Below are 17,500 nucleotides of genomic sequence, written 5' to 3'. Positions count from 1 at the left end.
AACTGGCATAAGTAGGGAAATCTTTAAAATTATTTACTTACAGTAATGAATAACATTCATTTAAGATTGGTGGTGTTAGGATTATGAACACTAAAGAGAGTAAGATCTAAAATCTGGGAAACAGCTGCAACTAAAATTCAAACATAAGGGAAGCTGCAAGAAGGCAGTAGATCTATGAATATACATGACAGTTCCTGTATAATACATACATACCCATGTCCACTTATCATCCTTGTTGATAAATTTGTTTTGTCTTATTCTCTCTTAAAGCTCCCTATTGAATCCACTAACAACCAACCAGGTGAGAGGACAACCTTATATGTTACAACATCCTCTTTTCAATTATTGGGAAAGAGAAACTCACAGTATAAACACACTAAAAAAAATAAATAAATAAACACAAGACACACAGATACAGATACAGATACCTTCCTCAGGAACTGTCACATCACTAATATCTCAAGCTACTGAAAGAGAAGACTAACACACACAACATACTAAAGAAAATAACAACTACAAGTCATTGCGAGTCTAATACAGGTAAACAAAGCAATAAATGAGTGTGATTACCTTGTTCCGTGACGTGGTAGTCCTGGTCGAACACCTCCTGCAGAAGGGTTTGGTGGCGCGTGTCCCCTGCTGGTGCCTCGCCTTCAGGACGGCTCATGCTGCCCTCCCCCACGTCACGCTGCCTGCTCCCGCCATGCCCTCGTCACCCCTGCATCAGCCCTCGCCACTCGGAACTGACACACTGCGGGGAAGAGCAGTGCTTCCCCTACCTGGACGCGAGGTTTCCAAGGCAACGGGGAAGCTTTGGCCACAACACACGAGGCTGGACCATCTCTCTCTCTCTCTCTCTCTCTCTCTCTCTCTCTCTCTCTCTCTCTCTCTCTCCTCAACTATTTTTGCAATTCAAACGACATCAGTTGCGCTTTATAATGTTCAAAACCATGAGAACTCTGATTCTAAACATCCTTCAATAGGCAGCTCCAGCAGAGTTTTCCAAAATATATCTACCCTCTCGTTAAGGAAATATAATTAAATGTCTGTATTGAAAATGAATCCCTGTACTATTTCCGTACATGATGGCTTAGAATAGTTAGTTAATTCTATTCGGTAGTCTAATTCTGTTATTAGTGCTGCAGTTGCCCCTCACAGCTGACTCTTGTAAACATGGCGGCCACGGCTTGTCGGGGACTCTTCTCCATCGCAAAACACGCCTCCAAGTCTGGTTAGTCCTGAAATATAAAGAGAATTCTTAGGTAGACATTGTACTCTAGCAAATTCCAGACAGACACAACTAGCTAGAAGTCCCATGCCAGCAGCACCCACGAGGGAAGACTTGGAGCCAGAGTAGCCGGGTTGTCTCATCCCACCTTGTATAGATTGTTGTCTTGACCTGAATAAAGTTTCATGACATTGTGTGTGTGGCATAACTATGTCAATGCCAATATTTTGACAGCCTACATAATGTCAGTGGCTTACACTTATACAAATACATTGTCTTTTCCTCAGCGTTGGTTTCTTGGGAAATGTTCTTAAGAAAAATATTTTTCCAGTTCTGTGATTTACAATGGTTAATGAAAAAGTATAGTTAGTTCCTTTATAAACCAACCATGATAAATCTAGTCGTACATAGAGATAATAAAGAAGCTGCTAATCTATGCTGATGGAGGGACAGCAGTCAACAGCAACATAACCATCTTTCTTGTTTAGTTTTATTTGTAGTTTATTCGGGATGTGTTCTTTGCTTCAAGTGATTGGCTTTGATGGTGGCATTGGTGATGGCAACTTCAGTAAAATGCCTTCCACCATGCTGTTTGAAATGCATATGTGCATATTAACCTAATGATACTGAAATTAATGCAGAAAATTACAGATCTGATTGCAATATTAATGTTAAATATTCCCTAAATACCTGTCCTTGGAAAACTTCAAATGGAATAATAATTATATTGAACCAGCTAGAGACAGATTCCAATCCACTTTCAAAATTTCATCCAATTTGAACTCTCAACTGTCCATTGCATATACTAACTTTTCAGTACTACATTTGAAGGATAGGTAGCTAATTACTAAGGATATACGAGCTCTTCAGTTTTAGAAAACTAACAGTAGTACCCATAAATCTAACTTCCTCAACCTTATCCAACAGAAATGAATGTCTCCACATCATATGCTAAAGTACAAGTATTATGGCAACATGAGTAGTAATGCCTACAAGAAGAACTTATATTTCCTTCATATTTGACTGCAGAGAGCCAAAATCGCCCTCTACATATTCATAAGATGTTCTAAGATGCTGGCACATCTTGTGTGATATAAATTTAAATACTGTTGTGTGTTGCAGTGGTGCCACGGGTGGTTGGGACAAGACTATGCAGCACTGACCTCCACCGTAAGTATCATGCACTCCTTCATTATTCTATAGGGCTTTTAAAGTTGACACTATAAAATAATAATCAAAATTAAGATTATTGTAATTTTATATTTATGGCTAAGTAATGAAAATTCACATAATTGTTGATGTCCTGATAGAATAGGGACATTTATCTCATTCCTTGACTTTTCAGCCACTATTCGACCTGTGAACGCTGTGCAGAGGCAAACACTCACTGAATTTGGCCAGTATGTAGCTGAGTGCTTGCCAAAATATGTTCAGAAGGTAAGCTCTAGAGTTTTTATGGGGTTCTGTATGTGGCAGCTGTTTTTCTCATTTATAAGTTACAGGAAATATATCAAATTAAGATAAAATCCAGAAAAAAAAGTTAAAAAGACTATATTCAAGTGAGGAAGACTCAGTTAAAATCCCAAAATTTCTTGACCTGAATCCACAGAACCTCTTGATATTTAGGAGTTATTTTCCGGAGAGTGAAATGCAAAGTTTGTTCTTTATTTTGTGATGATTGGAAATATTGTATACATAGGAGGGTGCTATATAAAAATACCCTAGCAAAGCCAATGGCTCTGAAGGTCATGTCATTACTAGTTTCCCACTCTGTAATGACCATGAAAAGATTACATGAATTATCAAAAGTTAGAAAGATATTTTAACCCAAAAGATTACATGCATGCCATTTAATGTGACAGTATGTTATGAATTGATGATGAATTTTTATTTGTTTAGTATGCTTCTTTCAGAACAGACCAGCATGAAGTCTTTTCTTTTAATTTATTCTGATAGGTGAAGTTAATGCATATATTAAGACATATAGTCTTCCTTAAAGGGGCTAGGAGTTCACTATTGATATTGATGAAAATCAGGACTTTCATACAGCCATAAGGGCACCCATGATGTTGGTGTGATATGGTGAATTGTAGTACAGTATTGTGGGTTTTTAATTATTGCCATAGCTGGACATGACAAAAAAAAAAAATATCACCATAACCGATAAATAGATAACAATAATCTTCTTGGCGATAACCAATGTAATTGATTATTGGTGATGAATTTATCTCCTGATAACTGATGACAAATAAATTGATAAATCCAAAATTCCAATACTAGCAATAATGATATTGATATTTTAGATAAAAAAAATTTATAAATCCAAATTTTTATTTTATCTTTATCTTAGAAAACTTAGATAAATCTTTGAAAAACTTCAAATTCAATGTTTATCCTGTCTCTTCACTATGGAAAAGTACTGATATTAGTAAAATTATATTTGATTTTGAAAGTTTAAAACTTCAATATGCTCATGTTCCAAAAACTAGAATTATTGGTTATCACTAGTTTGGAACCAAAAGTATCAGCGATACTGATAATCAGTAACAAAGGAAAAATAATTATTGGATAACCAATAACCTGATACCATCATCATGATAATTTATCGTGGTAGTGCCCACCTATGATTATTTCATCATTCTTGCAGTTCGTGGTAGTGCCCACCTATGATTATTTCATTCTTGCAGGTTCAGATCACAGCCGGCAATGAGCTTGAGGTGTTGATCGCCCCGGAGGGAGTGGTGCCTGTCATCACATTCCTTAAGGACCACACTAATTCACAGTTCACTAGCCTGGCTGACTTGTGTGGTGTGGACATGCCTTCCAGAGCATACCGCTTTGAGGTTTGTCTCTCTCTCTCTCTCTCTCTCTCTCTCTCTCTCTCTCTCTCTCTCTCTCTCTCTCTCTCTCTCTCTCTCTCTCTCTCTCTCTCTCTCTCTGCTTAATGCATCTTATCTTTTTACTGTAGCAGCAGAAAGAGTCTTCATTTCTTGCCATGCAGCATTCTTCTTCAACACACAGTCTTGTGTAACTGAGAAAGTTAAATTTCTCTCCTTTGTCAGTAGCTAAGAAATATTTCCTTAAATTTTTTGAACCATAATCAACATTTTTACCCAAATGTAAATATATGTGTGGGTAGAAACTAATTTATCCATTTCAAGCTTTCCTTTTGTAAAGGATCTCACTTCAACATTACAGGTTGTGTACAACTTGCTGTCTCTCCGTTACAACTCCAGGATTCGAGTGAAGACATACACAGATGAGTTGACTCCACTGGAGAGCATTACTGATGTGAGTCAATTATGGCATAGTGTATTAGGGCTTACTATTGAGACTGATACTAAATTCTAACAAGCGATATACCAAAAACATGACCAGCAGTGCTGATGACCAATGATACTAGTGTTCCAGTGCTCTCAAATAGCTGATTTTAAATAGTATTTCTTATACTGCATCTTTATATTTCTATAAAATAATCTGTATTTATGTAACAAGGTGACACACTTGTAAAGATTGATAGCCAAGACAAGATGCCCATATACAAACTACTATTCCTTGAGAATCAGTAGAATGCATCATGCCCCCTCAGCTTCATTGACCATATCATGTCAGGGTCAGTGTCTCAGTGAAAGTATAAACATACATAATTCACTAAAGGAGCATTATTTCAGACTTTAACATATGCTAATTACAAGCACAGTAGTCAAAATTGGTAGCAGTAACATACTTGTTTTCCAAATACATGATAGTATATATCATTGAGATCATTAGATCAGTGCATTCCTGTTTGTATAGTAATGGTTGTCTTCTAACTTCATGGTTATCAAGCATCAGCTTTCAGCTCTTTTGCATTCTTTCCATACAGGTCTTCAAGGGAGCAAACTGGTACGAACGTGAGGTATGGGACATGTTCGGGGTATTCTTTGCAAACCACCCAGACCTCCGAAGGATCCTCACTGACTATGGGTTTGAGGGCCACCCATTCAGAAAGGACTTCCCCTTGACTGGCTATGTGGAGGTAAGTGTAGTGTCATATCAGCACCCAAGAATATTAAATATTTGAATGTCTTTAATTCTATATGGAATCAGTTTGTCAGCCATGAAACAGTCATTTGTCACATCCTAAATATTAGTATCCTCCATCCAGTGTCGGTATGATGATGAAGTGAAGCGTGTTGTGGTGGAGCCAGTGGAGCTTGCCCAAGAGTACCGCAAGTTTGATCTCTCGGCCCCATGGGAGCAATTCCCCAACTTCAGGGAGCAGGCAGCTGCTGAAGTACCCATCAAGGAAGAAGAGAAGTGAACATGTGTAGGAACATTCACAATTTATTGAGAACACTTCAGAAAATGATCTTATCAGCATGAATTAAGCGTAAGTTTTGTTTTCAGAAAATTTCACTTTTTATAAATTTCTTTTGTAGATATCAGTTATGTACATAATGAATGAATATTTAAAGTAATAAATAATGAGAGGTTTACTGTCATTGGGACTTTCCTTAAAGCTGTTTCTTGCACAAACACATTATGATATACAAGAACAGGCAAATAATATAGGGGGAAAAAAAATAATTTTATGAATCAAATTAAATGCCACACAGAGGAGAGAAACAGAGAGGAGAGGAGAAGTAAGGAAGTTAAGAGGGAATGATTTGAAAAAGGGCATCTACAGTACATAGTGCCTCTTCTAGGCAGCAATCAATTCACCATAGGGCATGGTGGCCTTTCCAGTACGAGGAAAAGTAGTTGCCAGTTCCTCAGTCTATACAAGAAGTAGTGCTGCAAAGTTTACCTGCTTGTGCTGTCTTTCAGGTCATTCATTTCAGCTACTAATTACAGGACCAGCCTTTTGTTTCCTTTAGCACCAATGACAGAAGAAAAAAGAGGTGAATAGGAGGCATAGTAGTAGTAGTTTAACGTGTGACTGGGCCTCATGTCCAGAGTGCACACCACGTGTGCACTCCATCCCTGTTTTTAGATCTCAGTTTCCAAAGCTTTCATTAGCATACCAGCAGACTTTGTAACAGGCTCACAGATCAACAAATTGTGTCAAATTAAATGGTTATATATATATATATATATATATATATATATATATATATATATATATATATATATATATATATATATATATATATATATATATATATATATATATATATATATTTTTTTTTTTTTTTTTTTTTTTTTTTTTTTTTTTTTTTTTTTTGTAGGAGGGACACTGGACAAGGGGAACAAAAATCCATGAAAAAAAAATCCCCACTGAGAAGCCAGTCCCAGAAAAGGGTCCAAAGCAGTAGTCAAAAATTGAAGGATCATCATGTCTTGAAACCTCCCTCTTGAAGGAATTCAAATCATAGGAAGGTGGAAATACAGAAGCAGGCAGGGAGTTCCTTAGTTTACCAAGGGATGAATGATTGAGAATACTGGGCAACTCTTGCATTAGAGAAGTGGACAGAATAAGGGTGAGAGAAAGAAGAGTTGTCCAGCCAGGCTGCGGGAGGAGGGGAGGCATGCAGTTAGCAAGATCAGAAGAGCAGTTAGCATGAAAATAGTGGTAGAAGACAGCTAGAGATGTAACATTGTAGCAATGAGAGAGAGGCTGAAGACAGTCAGAGGAGAGAAATTGAGACAAAAAGGTTTTGATTCCACTGTGCAGAAAAGCGATGTATGTGGAACTCCCCCAGACATGTGAAGCATACTCCATACATGGATGGATAAGGCCCCTGTACAGTTAGCAGCTGGGAGGGTGAGAAAAACTGGTGGAGATGTCTCAGAATGCCTAACTTTATAGAAGCTGCTTTAGCTAGAGATGAGATGTGAAGTTTCCAGTTCAGATTATAAGTAAAGGATAGATCGAGTGTATATATATATATATATATATATATATATATATATATATATATATATATATATATATATATATATATATGTGGAAGGAAATTATGGAAGGAAATTATCTGAATATTTATGTAACATTTATTTCCACATTTCACACAAGAAAACACACAGAATAAGAGTGGTATTATGAAGTAGTCATTGTATATCTTAAATCTAGAATACAGACTACCACTATATAAATCTTTGGACATGGTAATAAATTTACAATGTAAATACACATTCCTCATGCGGAGATGAGTGTTGGTGATCAACTTCAGACTTCACAAACACTAAAACATTCTCTTAGCACTAGGAAAGTGTGCATTTTTTAACTAACCATCCTTTGTTTATTCCCTCAGTTTTGTCCCTCCCCCACAAGAACAAGAAATTTATACCCATGTGATGTCCATTCCTATGAATGAAATTACTCTTTAGATCACTGCATACAGTATAGAACTACTGTACAGAACTGAGAAATTCTAAGCTTCTCAGTTTTCTTTGCACTTAAAAAAGTTGTCAGAAGGAAGAGTCGAGTACAAAAATTGACATTTTTAAAACAAGATAATGCTCAGGTGGCTGTCCACACCAAGGGTGAGACTTTTTAGAGGTAGAGCTATCACTTTAACATCATATAAATTTTTTTTGTCCTACATTAACCCACAAAGGCAACATTGCCTCATTAAAATACTGGAGTGCATGACTTTTAGGCAATACAAAAATTTCATAATTTGCACCCTCAATTTTCTATATTTAGGAAAACCTAGACAAAATTATAAGTTCAATACACTGCAAATATCTGATTTATCCCTTTTTTTGCCAGCAGAAGAGTTAGTAATTGTTAATTTACATACTTCACCAGCTTTACTCCGAAAATCACTTTCCTAGTGATTTATCTGTAAAAATACCACTGAAGCAAGAACTGTAATGTTGCTTTAGAATTAAGAACTCTCAAGTGAGAACTCTCAAGGACATGTTGGCACTGTGATCTAGCAAATATCTCTAAGTTCCCACAGGAGTTTGACAGCCACGTAGATGCATTAAGCTATTCTTTAAAGCTTCCTTCACAGCTCCCTAAAACCCACTAACATGTGAATGAGTAAATAACATGGAAACTGCCTTCACAATGATAATGAAACAGTAAATTATAACTAATATTTAAGCCCTACAGTATGGTCTGTTGCTATTCCCTATATTTCTGCATAGTAATTTCTAAAAACTTGCTAAGGAGTACCATATACTCATTAAATATACAAATACTGACCAAATAAAATAAAATTTAAGGAGCCAAGATATTTTGAATGAATACAGGTTGCCACATCACACATTACTGGTACACAGAACCTTAAAAAGAACAGAATAAAAATGTTTAAAAATATACAAATAAAGTCATCCTTCCATTGTGATTCCCTTATGGAATCCCCCACATTTGAAAACTAATAATTCTAGAAATGTAGCATTCCCTATGCTCAAGTGTAAAAGTCACTGGTGAACAATAGAGAACAAAAAAAAATAAATGAAAATAAAAAAAATAAATTGCACAAGAGGAAATCCAACACAACAAAAAAATCTCTACTCTCCAAGTGATGGAGTGTAACCACAAACTTCAAACAATGGAGCAAAATATATTTACAGCATCATTTTTTTTTTTTTCAACCCAGGGTAGTCCAGTAGAAGCCAACAGCATTCACCCCAAGCCTCCTCACAGCCTTGTTCAAGGTACAATGCTGTCATGAGGACCCTAAAGATACTGATATGATCACAAAATTCACTGAGAATCAAAACAAAAAAAACCAGTGAACACATTTGGCAACAGAAAAAATTCAGATTAGAGAGAGTTGGCCTGAACTGAATGGAAAGATTAGCATGGAAAATATAACTACACAATCGATCTTCTGGATATTAAAAGAATTTGGATTCTCTAACTTTAAATCTCCACATAAGACCATGGTAAAGTTCTAAAAAGTAAAGTGCTCTACGAAAATTATAAACAATTAGAATTACAGAAAAGCCAACTCAACTTGCTTAGGCCTTTCAAATATACAAGAAAAGCAAACACATTAGATAAACTCCTTACAACTCATTAAAGTAGAACTCCCTTATGGTAAAATGCACATATGCCAAATGTGTTCAGGTCTTGCTGAGGAAATGTCTTACTGCAGTTCACTAAAGTATGTGGAAAAAAAAAAAACTATACTTGCAGTAACATTCAACCTTAAGCACTAAAAGTTTCACACAAATCACATAATTGATTGAACACACATGACAAATGACTAAAGACTTAACCATGCTTCTGAGATACATATGCACCTTCATCAAAATGTCAAAACCTTACTATGGAAACCATTTCAAAAGCTAAAGAGGTACATGGTCTAGCCAGAAATTGCATTCATCCTTCTGACTTCAAAAGCCATCTACAGGATCGAGTATGGAGGTTTTCACTGGAACTAACACAGCACATCACCTGACCTCTTGGAGAACACTGTTATAAATAATAAAGACTGCAGACTACGTACATACCAAACCAGAATGCGAGTCACAGAGTAACTCGCAGATTGTGTCATGTCTTGCTGAAGTGTGAAGTTCATGGCAGTGAGGAACTTCACAAAGGCACTTATAAATCATAATTTGGTAAATGATTATTTCCTTACACTGGACAGACACAAACCTATCAAAATATAAATTGAGGTTGGATGTAAACTTCTGTCTCTACATACCAAGCCAACATTCTCCACAAAGGGGACAGATGAGGCAAAGCATCTGTGTGTACACATAAAACACTGGGCAACAGGTGGAGTCAACTCGTGTGTAAAGTAGGCATTACACAAGAGGATGAGGATGTGAATGTGGTGGCGAGTGAACAATCTATAACAAAGGATAAACATGAAAAGAAATACAAACAGAAGAGCATATCTGAGAGTGGTGAGAGGTGGTTGTGTTAACTAACACTAAAGAAGTGGGAGGCATCAAACTTAAAAGACAACAAAATCATCAGTTGATGAAAGCACAGATCTAGATATAAAGAACCTCAATCTTATCCCTGGTTATCTCCTGCATGACTATCCACTTGGTGATGACAACCAGATTCCCAAATGAATCATGCAAGGAATTTTCTTTGCCAGTACCACATGTCATGAAAGCAAGTCCAAATCACTGTGTGTGTGTGTGTGTGTGTGTGTGTACACATGCATTTTGCCTCAGCTGCCCCTTTGCACAAATGTTGGCTTGTTATATAGACACATAGGATACGATTATCTTAAATACATCATTTCCACATAACCAACCATTCTTACTGGGAAAAGGAAAGTTTTGTTGTGTTGCCTCTTCACACCACAGAAAAGGTCACTAGATCAGCTTGAAGAGGATGATCGACAAAGCAAGGCCAAGGACCTGAAAAGTAAAAAGTTTAAAAAAAATTGTGATAAACTTATGGAGAGAGCTGAACAAAAGCAAAAACTATAGCAAACATCATTGAGAGAAAATTATTTTACAGTACTGCACCATATTAAACAATGAACTATACCATTAGCTCAAGAAAGAAAAAACTTTAATCATTCTCCCTGGCAGTATTTTGTAATAACCTATAGCAAGTCAGTGTACCTACCATTATCAATGCCACTGCAATGGCTACTCCTCCTATGACGACTGCATGCTGCTCCACAAACTCCACAGCCTTCTTGTAGCAGCCATCCGTGTAGGAGTTATCGCTGTTTGGTGATGACTGGCATTCCTGTAACTATAGATGTGAGGAGAGTAAACATGTGCCTTAATCCCAATTACTTATTCACTTATGTTCTTATGAAATAATCTACACATACTGGGAACAAAACATCAGTGTGAAAGCTTTCCAGTGCCAAGCAAAACAGTAATGTACATACACCTATGATCTCTTATGACTTGTAGCGACTTGTTTACTACAGTAGAAATACTTTTTGCGCAAACAGTCTTAGAAATTCTGGAAACATGCTAGTGTCACAAAGTTCCTACATTTTTCTCAGTCATATTCTTAAGTTACCTCTCACTATGCAAAGCTATCACAAATAAATATTTTAAATTTTTACATACCCCTGAGCATATTACTTATTTCTTGTACATTTTTCGTAAACAAAACATATTTGATTTCAAATCAAAATTTACAGCACACCAATTCTCTTACATTTCCATCAGAGTCCTTCTTACAACAGGTCTTGGGGACTTTGGCACCCCCCGTGGAGAATGCATTGTTGTAATTCATCCATTCATCCTGATTTTCGATAGCACAGCACTTCATCTATAAAGGAAAACAATCTCAACACAAGAAAATGATGGGTGTGGTACCATTTCCTATTCTAGAACCTGACACAACACAAATTTCCTTGTTAGCCTTTGTGTAGTGACTCAGCATGCAAGAGGTGGCTCAAGTCCATTTTGCTGGCCACACCTACTTGTGCCTCACCTGCTAGTTCGAGGTTTGACACGACCAACCACAACCTACTAATACAAGTTACTCAGTATTAATATCTTCAGGTTTTGTTCACTGCACTATTAACTATACTGTAAAACTCTCTCTCCATCTACGAGCTTAATTCTAAACTAAATTATTTCCAAGATGTAAAACTATTAGAATCCTTTTTTTATTGAAGGGTGTGAAGCATGCATGGGCAGAGAGGATTTGCATGTCATGATCCATAAAATCAAATCATTACAAAAATAATTCAATACTTTAACAGCAAGACCCTAAGAATCTTATTAAAACATCATGAATAAATCACCAACATGAAGGCTGGTATCTTGAAAGCTTAGAGTAACGGCACTGACGACTTGTACTCAGTACTCTGACAGTAAAAATTACCTATGTTTGAGTAATAACTTTTTAAGAAAACATCCAAAATTTCTCCATGAAAAAATTCAATGGAAATGGTAATATACACAGTAGTTGATGCAATGAAAGGGCATAGATTGACATTTATTTAAGCAAACTTTATAACAATGGTGAACGAACATTGAAAAGAAGACACCACTTGCTTCTAGACTCTTACATTTGAATAGGTGTTTAGCCACAATTCTGTTAGAAATTAAATAAACACTAAAAATCAGTAGAAGTGCCCTATTGCTCAGGTTTGGCTTCTTCCACTGCTACACCTATACTGAACAACCAAATCCTGAGTACTTACTGCCTGCTGTGTCTCGTCCCAGGCCTTGGTGACTTGCTCAAAGTTTTTAGTACCATAATCCCGCATGGTGCTCATCATGGTGTGTTTGATGGACGTGCTAGCTTTGTCCTTGAATACGTAGCCCAGGATGCCACCAATCAGGAGGATGATGAACAGCAACAACACTATGATGAAGTACTGAAAATATGACAACATTGTACACATCACAAACTTTGTGAAGAGTACAATAAAAGGACATCTCTTCGAACTGCTTTTCCTTAAATATCTCATGTTCCAAAGCAACTTTACACATCTTGCTATCTGCCATTCCAATCACTATGATTATTCTTAGGCATTGCTCTTATGAACTTACAAGCTGCATGCCTCCTTCAAGCTCCATATGGTCTCACTAGTGGAACATCATTATTCACCTTTATTTACTCAACCCTACTTTGTCTACCTTGATAATGTACAAGTCAACCAATATCTTCATTCCATGCCTTTGCTTGGTTAACTTTAACATTATCATCACCTCTTTAAGCCACACACTCAAGAGCAGATAAAACTAAAATTCACTACTTTCAATTGACCTGTAATTCCAGCAAACAAAATTAAAACATGAATAAGGTTCACATTTTTCCTTCAGATATGCCTATGCACCAATATGTACAATACTCATTAGACTGCAGACATGTACACCAGTGCTACATTATTTACTCACATGATCATCTGAAATCAAAGAACATACAATACTTTGTGCCTTCACTCACCGTCAGTAGCATACATTTGACTTCTTTCAGCGCACCGAAACAGCCAAGAAAGGAGATGAAGAATATGATACAGCCAGTAGCAATGAGGATGTAGGCAGCCGTCATGTACATCTCGTTACCCAGCAAATTCTCTAGGTAGGGCCGGTCCACCACCGTCCAAATGCCCAATACCAATATGACTATGCTGGATATCTACACAAGGGAGAAACAAGCAAATTTATACTGATGATTACATATATAACTTTCCAGATAGAGTTTATTTCTCTGCAAAATATGATGGTTCTCCAAATTGTGATCTCCACAATGAAGGGATCAGCAATGAAATGAACTGAATGAATTAATCTAAAACGTAACCTAACTTGTGCCCTCACATGAAAATACTCATGTCATTTCAATATTATGATGCATACCTATTTAGACAATGGGTATCCAGCCTCACTGACAAAACCGTCATGCAAACTTTATTATGAAACTGCTCTATGTACAAAGGCACCACTTTATTTCATCTGTGCAACATTATATACATCTTCACGGTTGGACTTTAAATATCATATTCACAGCATAACATGAAGACAAGCACCATGAATACAATTACTGGATCTGATATTCATAGCTACACAAGACAAGGCACTATAAATAATAGTAAATTGAAGAAAGAAAAAAAAGTTACACAAGAACCCACAAACAGGTTTCAAGACACTTATCCTCCAATTATGTATAATCCTTTTTGACCTTCCTTAGCGGACTGGCATCTCAGTGTCTACTTCAATTATGCCACAAGGAGTTGCAGTCCTCCTCTATGAGCGGGCCTACACTTTTTGTTGTCCTGGAATAATGCTCCTCTTACATCATAGTCAACACGGGAGAACTCACCCATATGATGAAGTTGACGGCGAACATCAGAAAGCGGACACATTTCCCGCCGCTGGTCATCTCCACGCCGCGCCCCATGCTGTCTGCCCACGCTGCGCCTCACACCTGCGATACAAGGACGCCGTCACCAAGGTCTCTACACAATTATACCTTCCTTGCTCGCCACCCAAACACGCTTACATTACATGCTATTTACGGTCTTGCACAAATAAACAATTCATACCCTGCACGCTATCACTTTGGCCTTCAAGCAGAGGTACAAGATCAGGGAGACTATAAAAAACAATGCACGGTAGGCACGAAGCCTACACGACCACTGCCTTTCAAACATAAACGTGCAGGATCAACAGACTGTTTAAGGACTTGCACAAATAAAAAATAAATAAATTAATAAAAACATAATATCCTGCACACTATCACTTCGGCCTTTACGCATAGACGTAGAAAATCAAAACACCTACACATGTAAATAATTCACAGTATGTCAGTGTGGCCTTCAAGTACGGAGGTACGGTACAGGATCATCAGACTGTAGTGAAGCTGTAGCGAATAGACTGTTGTGACTTGTGAAACAAAAGCTCATTCTTGAATGCTTCTTTCTTAATCAAAAATATGGACCAAAACCAGCAGCAACTATACTGCCAAACGTAGCATGAACAACGAATAAAAAATAAAAAAAATGTAAATAAATACATTTAAATTAACGCACCGGTAAAACGTTATGAAAGTTACACGAGCAAGATAATTAGCAAGTCAGCTTGGAAATAAATACGTTTCAATATATTTTTTTTTTTTCAGTTTATTTAATATATACATTTTATAAAGTCGTGCGCAAGTCATTCCCTCCCCAGGCGCCACATAACCTTGGTGCTGCGGCGGTAACTGTTCAATCCATGTCATTCATTCTCACCAACACCCCAAGAAGTGTTGCGTTGAAAGGTTTATACTCAGTTCAGTATCAAAGTAGTACAAGATTGATAGTTTCGAGAATACAGAAGTTGGATTTCTTTATATGTATGAAAAGTTAACTATTTTAAGACATTCCTAATTACACGTTTGACAATCCATACTCGGTGTGTTACATGTTTGACAATCCAGACTCGGTGTGTAAGTTCTGTGAACTTCCATTTAAAAGTTGAATCATCAATTATCGTTGTTGAATGATGTTCAACTACTCGTCAATGACAGTTACTCGATAACCACCAGTCAGTCAATACCTCACACTAATCCCCTGCTTAACACAACTTTGCCTAAAACTCAGAATGAAGACAAATAAATAAAAAGAAATGCACAAAGCTAGATGCACATTTTCCACACCGATGCCTTCATTTGTTCATGTCTTTTGTTCAATTTCGTTTCACGTGCAGGTTCACCATAAGCACAGTCAACACATAGAGGGGTGGGGGGTGGGGGTGGGGCTGCCGGGACACCTGTGCTGTCGAGGCACAAGTGGCTCGTCACATAATTGGCGGTTCTCCCCAATCCCCTTCCTTCTTAATCTCCTGCAGGCGGGGAAAAAAAGAAAAAAAAATCCTGACACCGCAACATGCGCAGTTAACCGGGACTGTGGTACACGGTACAAATGGTAACCGAAGCTCCGTATGCTGGTTCATTTACTTAGGTCATTAATTATCTTTCCGGCAACACTACACGAACAACACCCACACCTCTTCCCTGCCTGTCACACCAACACGGTGAGGGTTTGTCTCGCTTCCTTTATTCACTTGCGCACTGCCGCCTTCGTCTGGAAGGTGTGTTGTATATGAATCTATTCTATTCATTCAGGCGCACTCAGCTCAAGGTGAAACTGCTGAACTGTACTGCACAATAACACCTTTGAAAACAATGCAACAATGGTTGGTCCATTGAAAACTTTCATTGCAGTTCTCCAATGAAACACCACAGACACACACCACACACAGGGTAACTCACGACACAATAAAGCAAGTGGGTAAGCAAGCTGGTGTGCGGCCGACCACTCCACTCCTATCCGCGTGTGTCTCACTACTGAGTGAAGCAAGCTCTAGGACTGGAAAGGCAGTGGTGGCCTCCACCACCAACCCGACACGGAACTACGTCACGGTGACGTCACGGCCGCGTCATCCTCCACCTCACAGGAAAACAGCTTTTACGTAATCCTCGTCCTTCGTGATCGCGCCTGCATGACTCGGGACTTATTTGTTTCCTTATTGTTGCAGCCTCACGGATTATGCGGAAAAATAATTCCCTCTGCCAAGGAATCCCGGCAGTGCTTGGGAATATTTTTTTTCTTTTTCCCCAGAATCCTTTATGCCGCTCGTCCACCTTTCGTTTCAGTGGTGGGTAAAGGGTCTCGCCTAGCGTTACTTCTTATTCGTATCAATCTAACACTGACATACGGGCGGGACGTGGCCTTCCCATCCGCTGGTCTCCAGACGAATGGCTGCGGTCACATATGATAGTTAAACGAACCTCCATGCCATAAAAACCTTGATCCACACTATGCCCTCCAGCCTGATGACTAATGGGTGAGCGAGGACGCCACCCACGTCTAGGATGGGCGGTGAGCGAGGCAATGTTACGCCGGGCCAACCCTACTCATCATTACGCATCCTCGCCCCACCTTAACAGACTGCCGCGGCTCGCCTTACACGGACCGGTGATAAATGTTGGCCAGACTGGGTATCGGTTCCCCTCATACATATTTGCTGTACTTCCTGGCATGTATACGTGAGGAAATATAATGTCATCTTTTGAACTTTTATCAAGTCTCGGCGAGCAGCTCGTACTGGGTTTTCCACCTCCATTTTTTTCATTCTTTTTATTTTGAGTATAGATCCGGCTTCCACTTGTTCAGTTTAGGAAAACAAGACTGAATAAACTAGTGGTACAGGAAACATAATGGCGCAGTACAGCATAACTAAGTCATTATACGCATCACAAATTATTTATTTATTACCTCTCTCTCTCTCTCTCTCTCTCTCTCTCTGTCTGTCTGTGTGTGTGTCCTTCGAGGCGCCACCCTTCAACCCTCCACCTTCGAGGGACGGACAAGAGCAGCACGGAAGGACGGTTGGTTGGTGCGTCATGGCCTCATTTCCTCGCCCGCCTCACCCGTGAAGAAATTCAGACGGTAATACTTGGCGAGGCGATGGTTTTCATGGTGGAACAGCGAACTATGCGATCTGAAGTCACGTTACGATCACTAAACAGCAGGAATTAAACAGAAACCTTCGTTCTGTCTCAGATTTTCCACTCATCCCTGGATGATCAGTTGGATGGACTACACATACTTGTAAGCACCGGGCGCATCTCCGCTGAGGTCATGAACTCGTACACTCGCATAAAGGACAAAGGAAACTACGGTGCGCCTCAGCTCGCCTCGTCTCCCTCCGTCTCATCGCCAGCACCGAGAAGCAGAAAGTGTGAATGCAGAACAAGAAATGATAACACGCACACCCATTAAAGGAACCCAAAAGAAAATATAAGGAAAAATGCTAACTGGAATATCAAGGAAGAGAAATATAATGAAAGCGTTACATTTTTAAAAAAACTAAAGGTAATGTGTGACGAAAAAATATAACTTCAGTAGCAAGGAAAGAAAATCTAGGCATTCTACTTTTGAGATAGATTAATTTCAAGAA

At 38.3% G+C, this 17,500-nt stretch overlaps 3 protein-coding genes across 9 annotated transcripts in view; 1 reads left to right on the top strand and 2 right to left on the bottom strand.

Moving 5' to 3' along the window:
* Positions 1 to 882, bottom strand: part of LOC135100096 (uncharacterized) — a 38,270-nt gene extending 37,388 nt beyond the window's left edge. The window contains exon 1 of one of the 2 annotated variants that reach the window (XM_064003058.1): positions 571 to 882. In XM_064003058.1, coding sequence (XP_063859128.1) covers positions 571 to 667 — 97 coding nt within the window. In that variant the 5' untranslated portion in view covers positions 668 to 882. The remainder of the gene's footprint in view (positions 1 to 570) is intronic. The other variant, XM_064003047.1, reaches the window with a different exon arrangement.
* A 211-nt stretch (positions 883 to 1,093) lies between these two features.
* On the top strand, positions 1,094 to 8,660 carry LOC135100100 (NADH dehydrogenase [ubiquinone] iron-sulfur protein 3, mitochondrial-like). 2 transcript variants are annotated; one of them, XR_010268550.1, is made up of 8 exons: positions 1,094 to 1,231; positions 2,351 to 2,398; positions 2,574 to 2,665; positions 3,916 to 4,071; positions 4,427 to 4,519; positions 5,094 to 5,246; positions 5,376 to 5,600; positions 6,439 to 8,660. XR_010268550.1 is itself a non-coding variant. In XM_064003061.1 (7 exons), exons 1-7 carry the CDS (start codon positions 1,174 to 1,176, stop codon positions 5,529 to 5,531), a joined length of 756 nt encoding a protein of 251 aa, XP_063859131.1. In that variant the 5' UTR covers positions 1,094 to 1,173; the 3' UTR covers positions 5,532 to 5,704. The 2 variants fall into 2 exon arrangements, 1 of the variants encoding a protein (XP_063859131.1); XM_064003061.1 differs by lacking the exon at positions 6,439 to 8,660 and having other exon boundaries at positions 5,376 to 5,704.
* LOC135100109 (CD151 antigen-like) overlaps positions 7,191 to 17,500 on the bottom strand; it is a 56,054-nt gene continuing 45,744 nt past the window's right edge. For 2 of the 5 annotated variants that reach the window (XM_064003074.1, XM_064003086.1), the window contains exons 2-7: positions 13,878 to 13,982; positions 13,005 to 13,196; positions 12,256 to 12,432; positions 11,259 to 11,372; positions 10,707 to 10,838; positions 7,191 to 10,492 (exon numbers count right to left, since the gene is read on the bottom strand). In XM_064003074.1, coding sequence (XP_063859144.1) covers positions 10,448 to 10,492; positions 10,707 to 10,838; positions 11,259 to 11,372; positions 12,256 to 12,432; positions 13,005 to 13,196; positions 13,878 to 13,955 — 738 coding nt within the window. In that variant the 5' untranslated portion in view covers positions 13,956 to 13,982 and the 3' untranslated portion in view covers positions 7,191 to 10,447. Of the gene's footprint in view, positions 10,493 to 10,706; positions 10,839 to 11,258; positions 11,373 to 12,255; positions 12,433 to 13,004; positions 13,197 to 13,877; positions 13,983 to 14,100; positions 14,216 to 14,338; positions 14,461 to 15,809; positions 15,957 to 17,500 lie in introns of those variants that run through there. The other 3 variants (XM_064003077.1, XM_064003082.1, XM_064003087.1) reach the window with 3 other exon arrangements.

The sequence above is a fragment of the Scylla paramamosain genome, chromosome 1, assembly GCF_035594125.1.
Source record: "Scylla paramamosain isolate STU-SP2022 chromosome 1, ASM3559412v1, whole genome shotgun sequence".
Lineage (NCBI taxonomy): Eukaryota > Metazoa > Arthropoda > Malacostraca > Decapoda > Portunidae > Scylla > Scylla paramamosain.
This window is presented reverse-complemented; position numbering and strand designations above follow the sequence as displayed.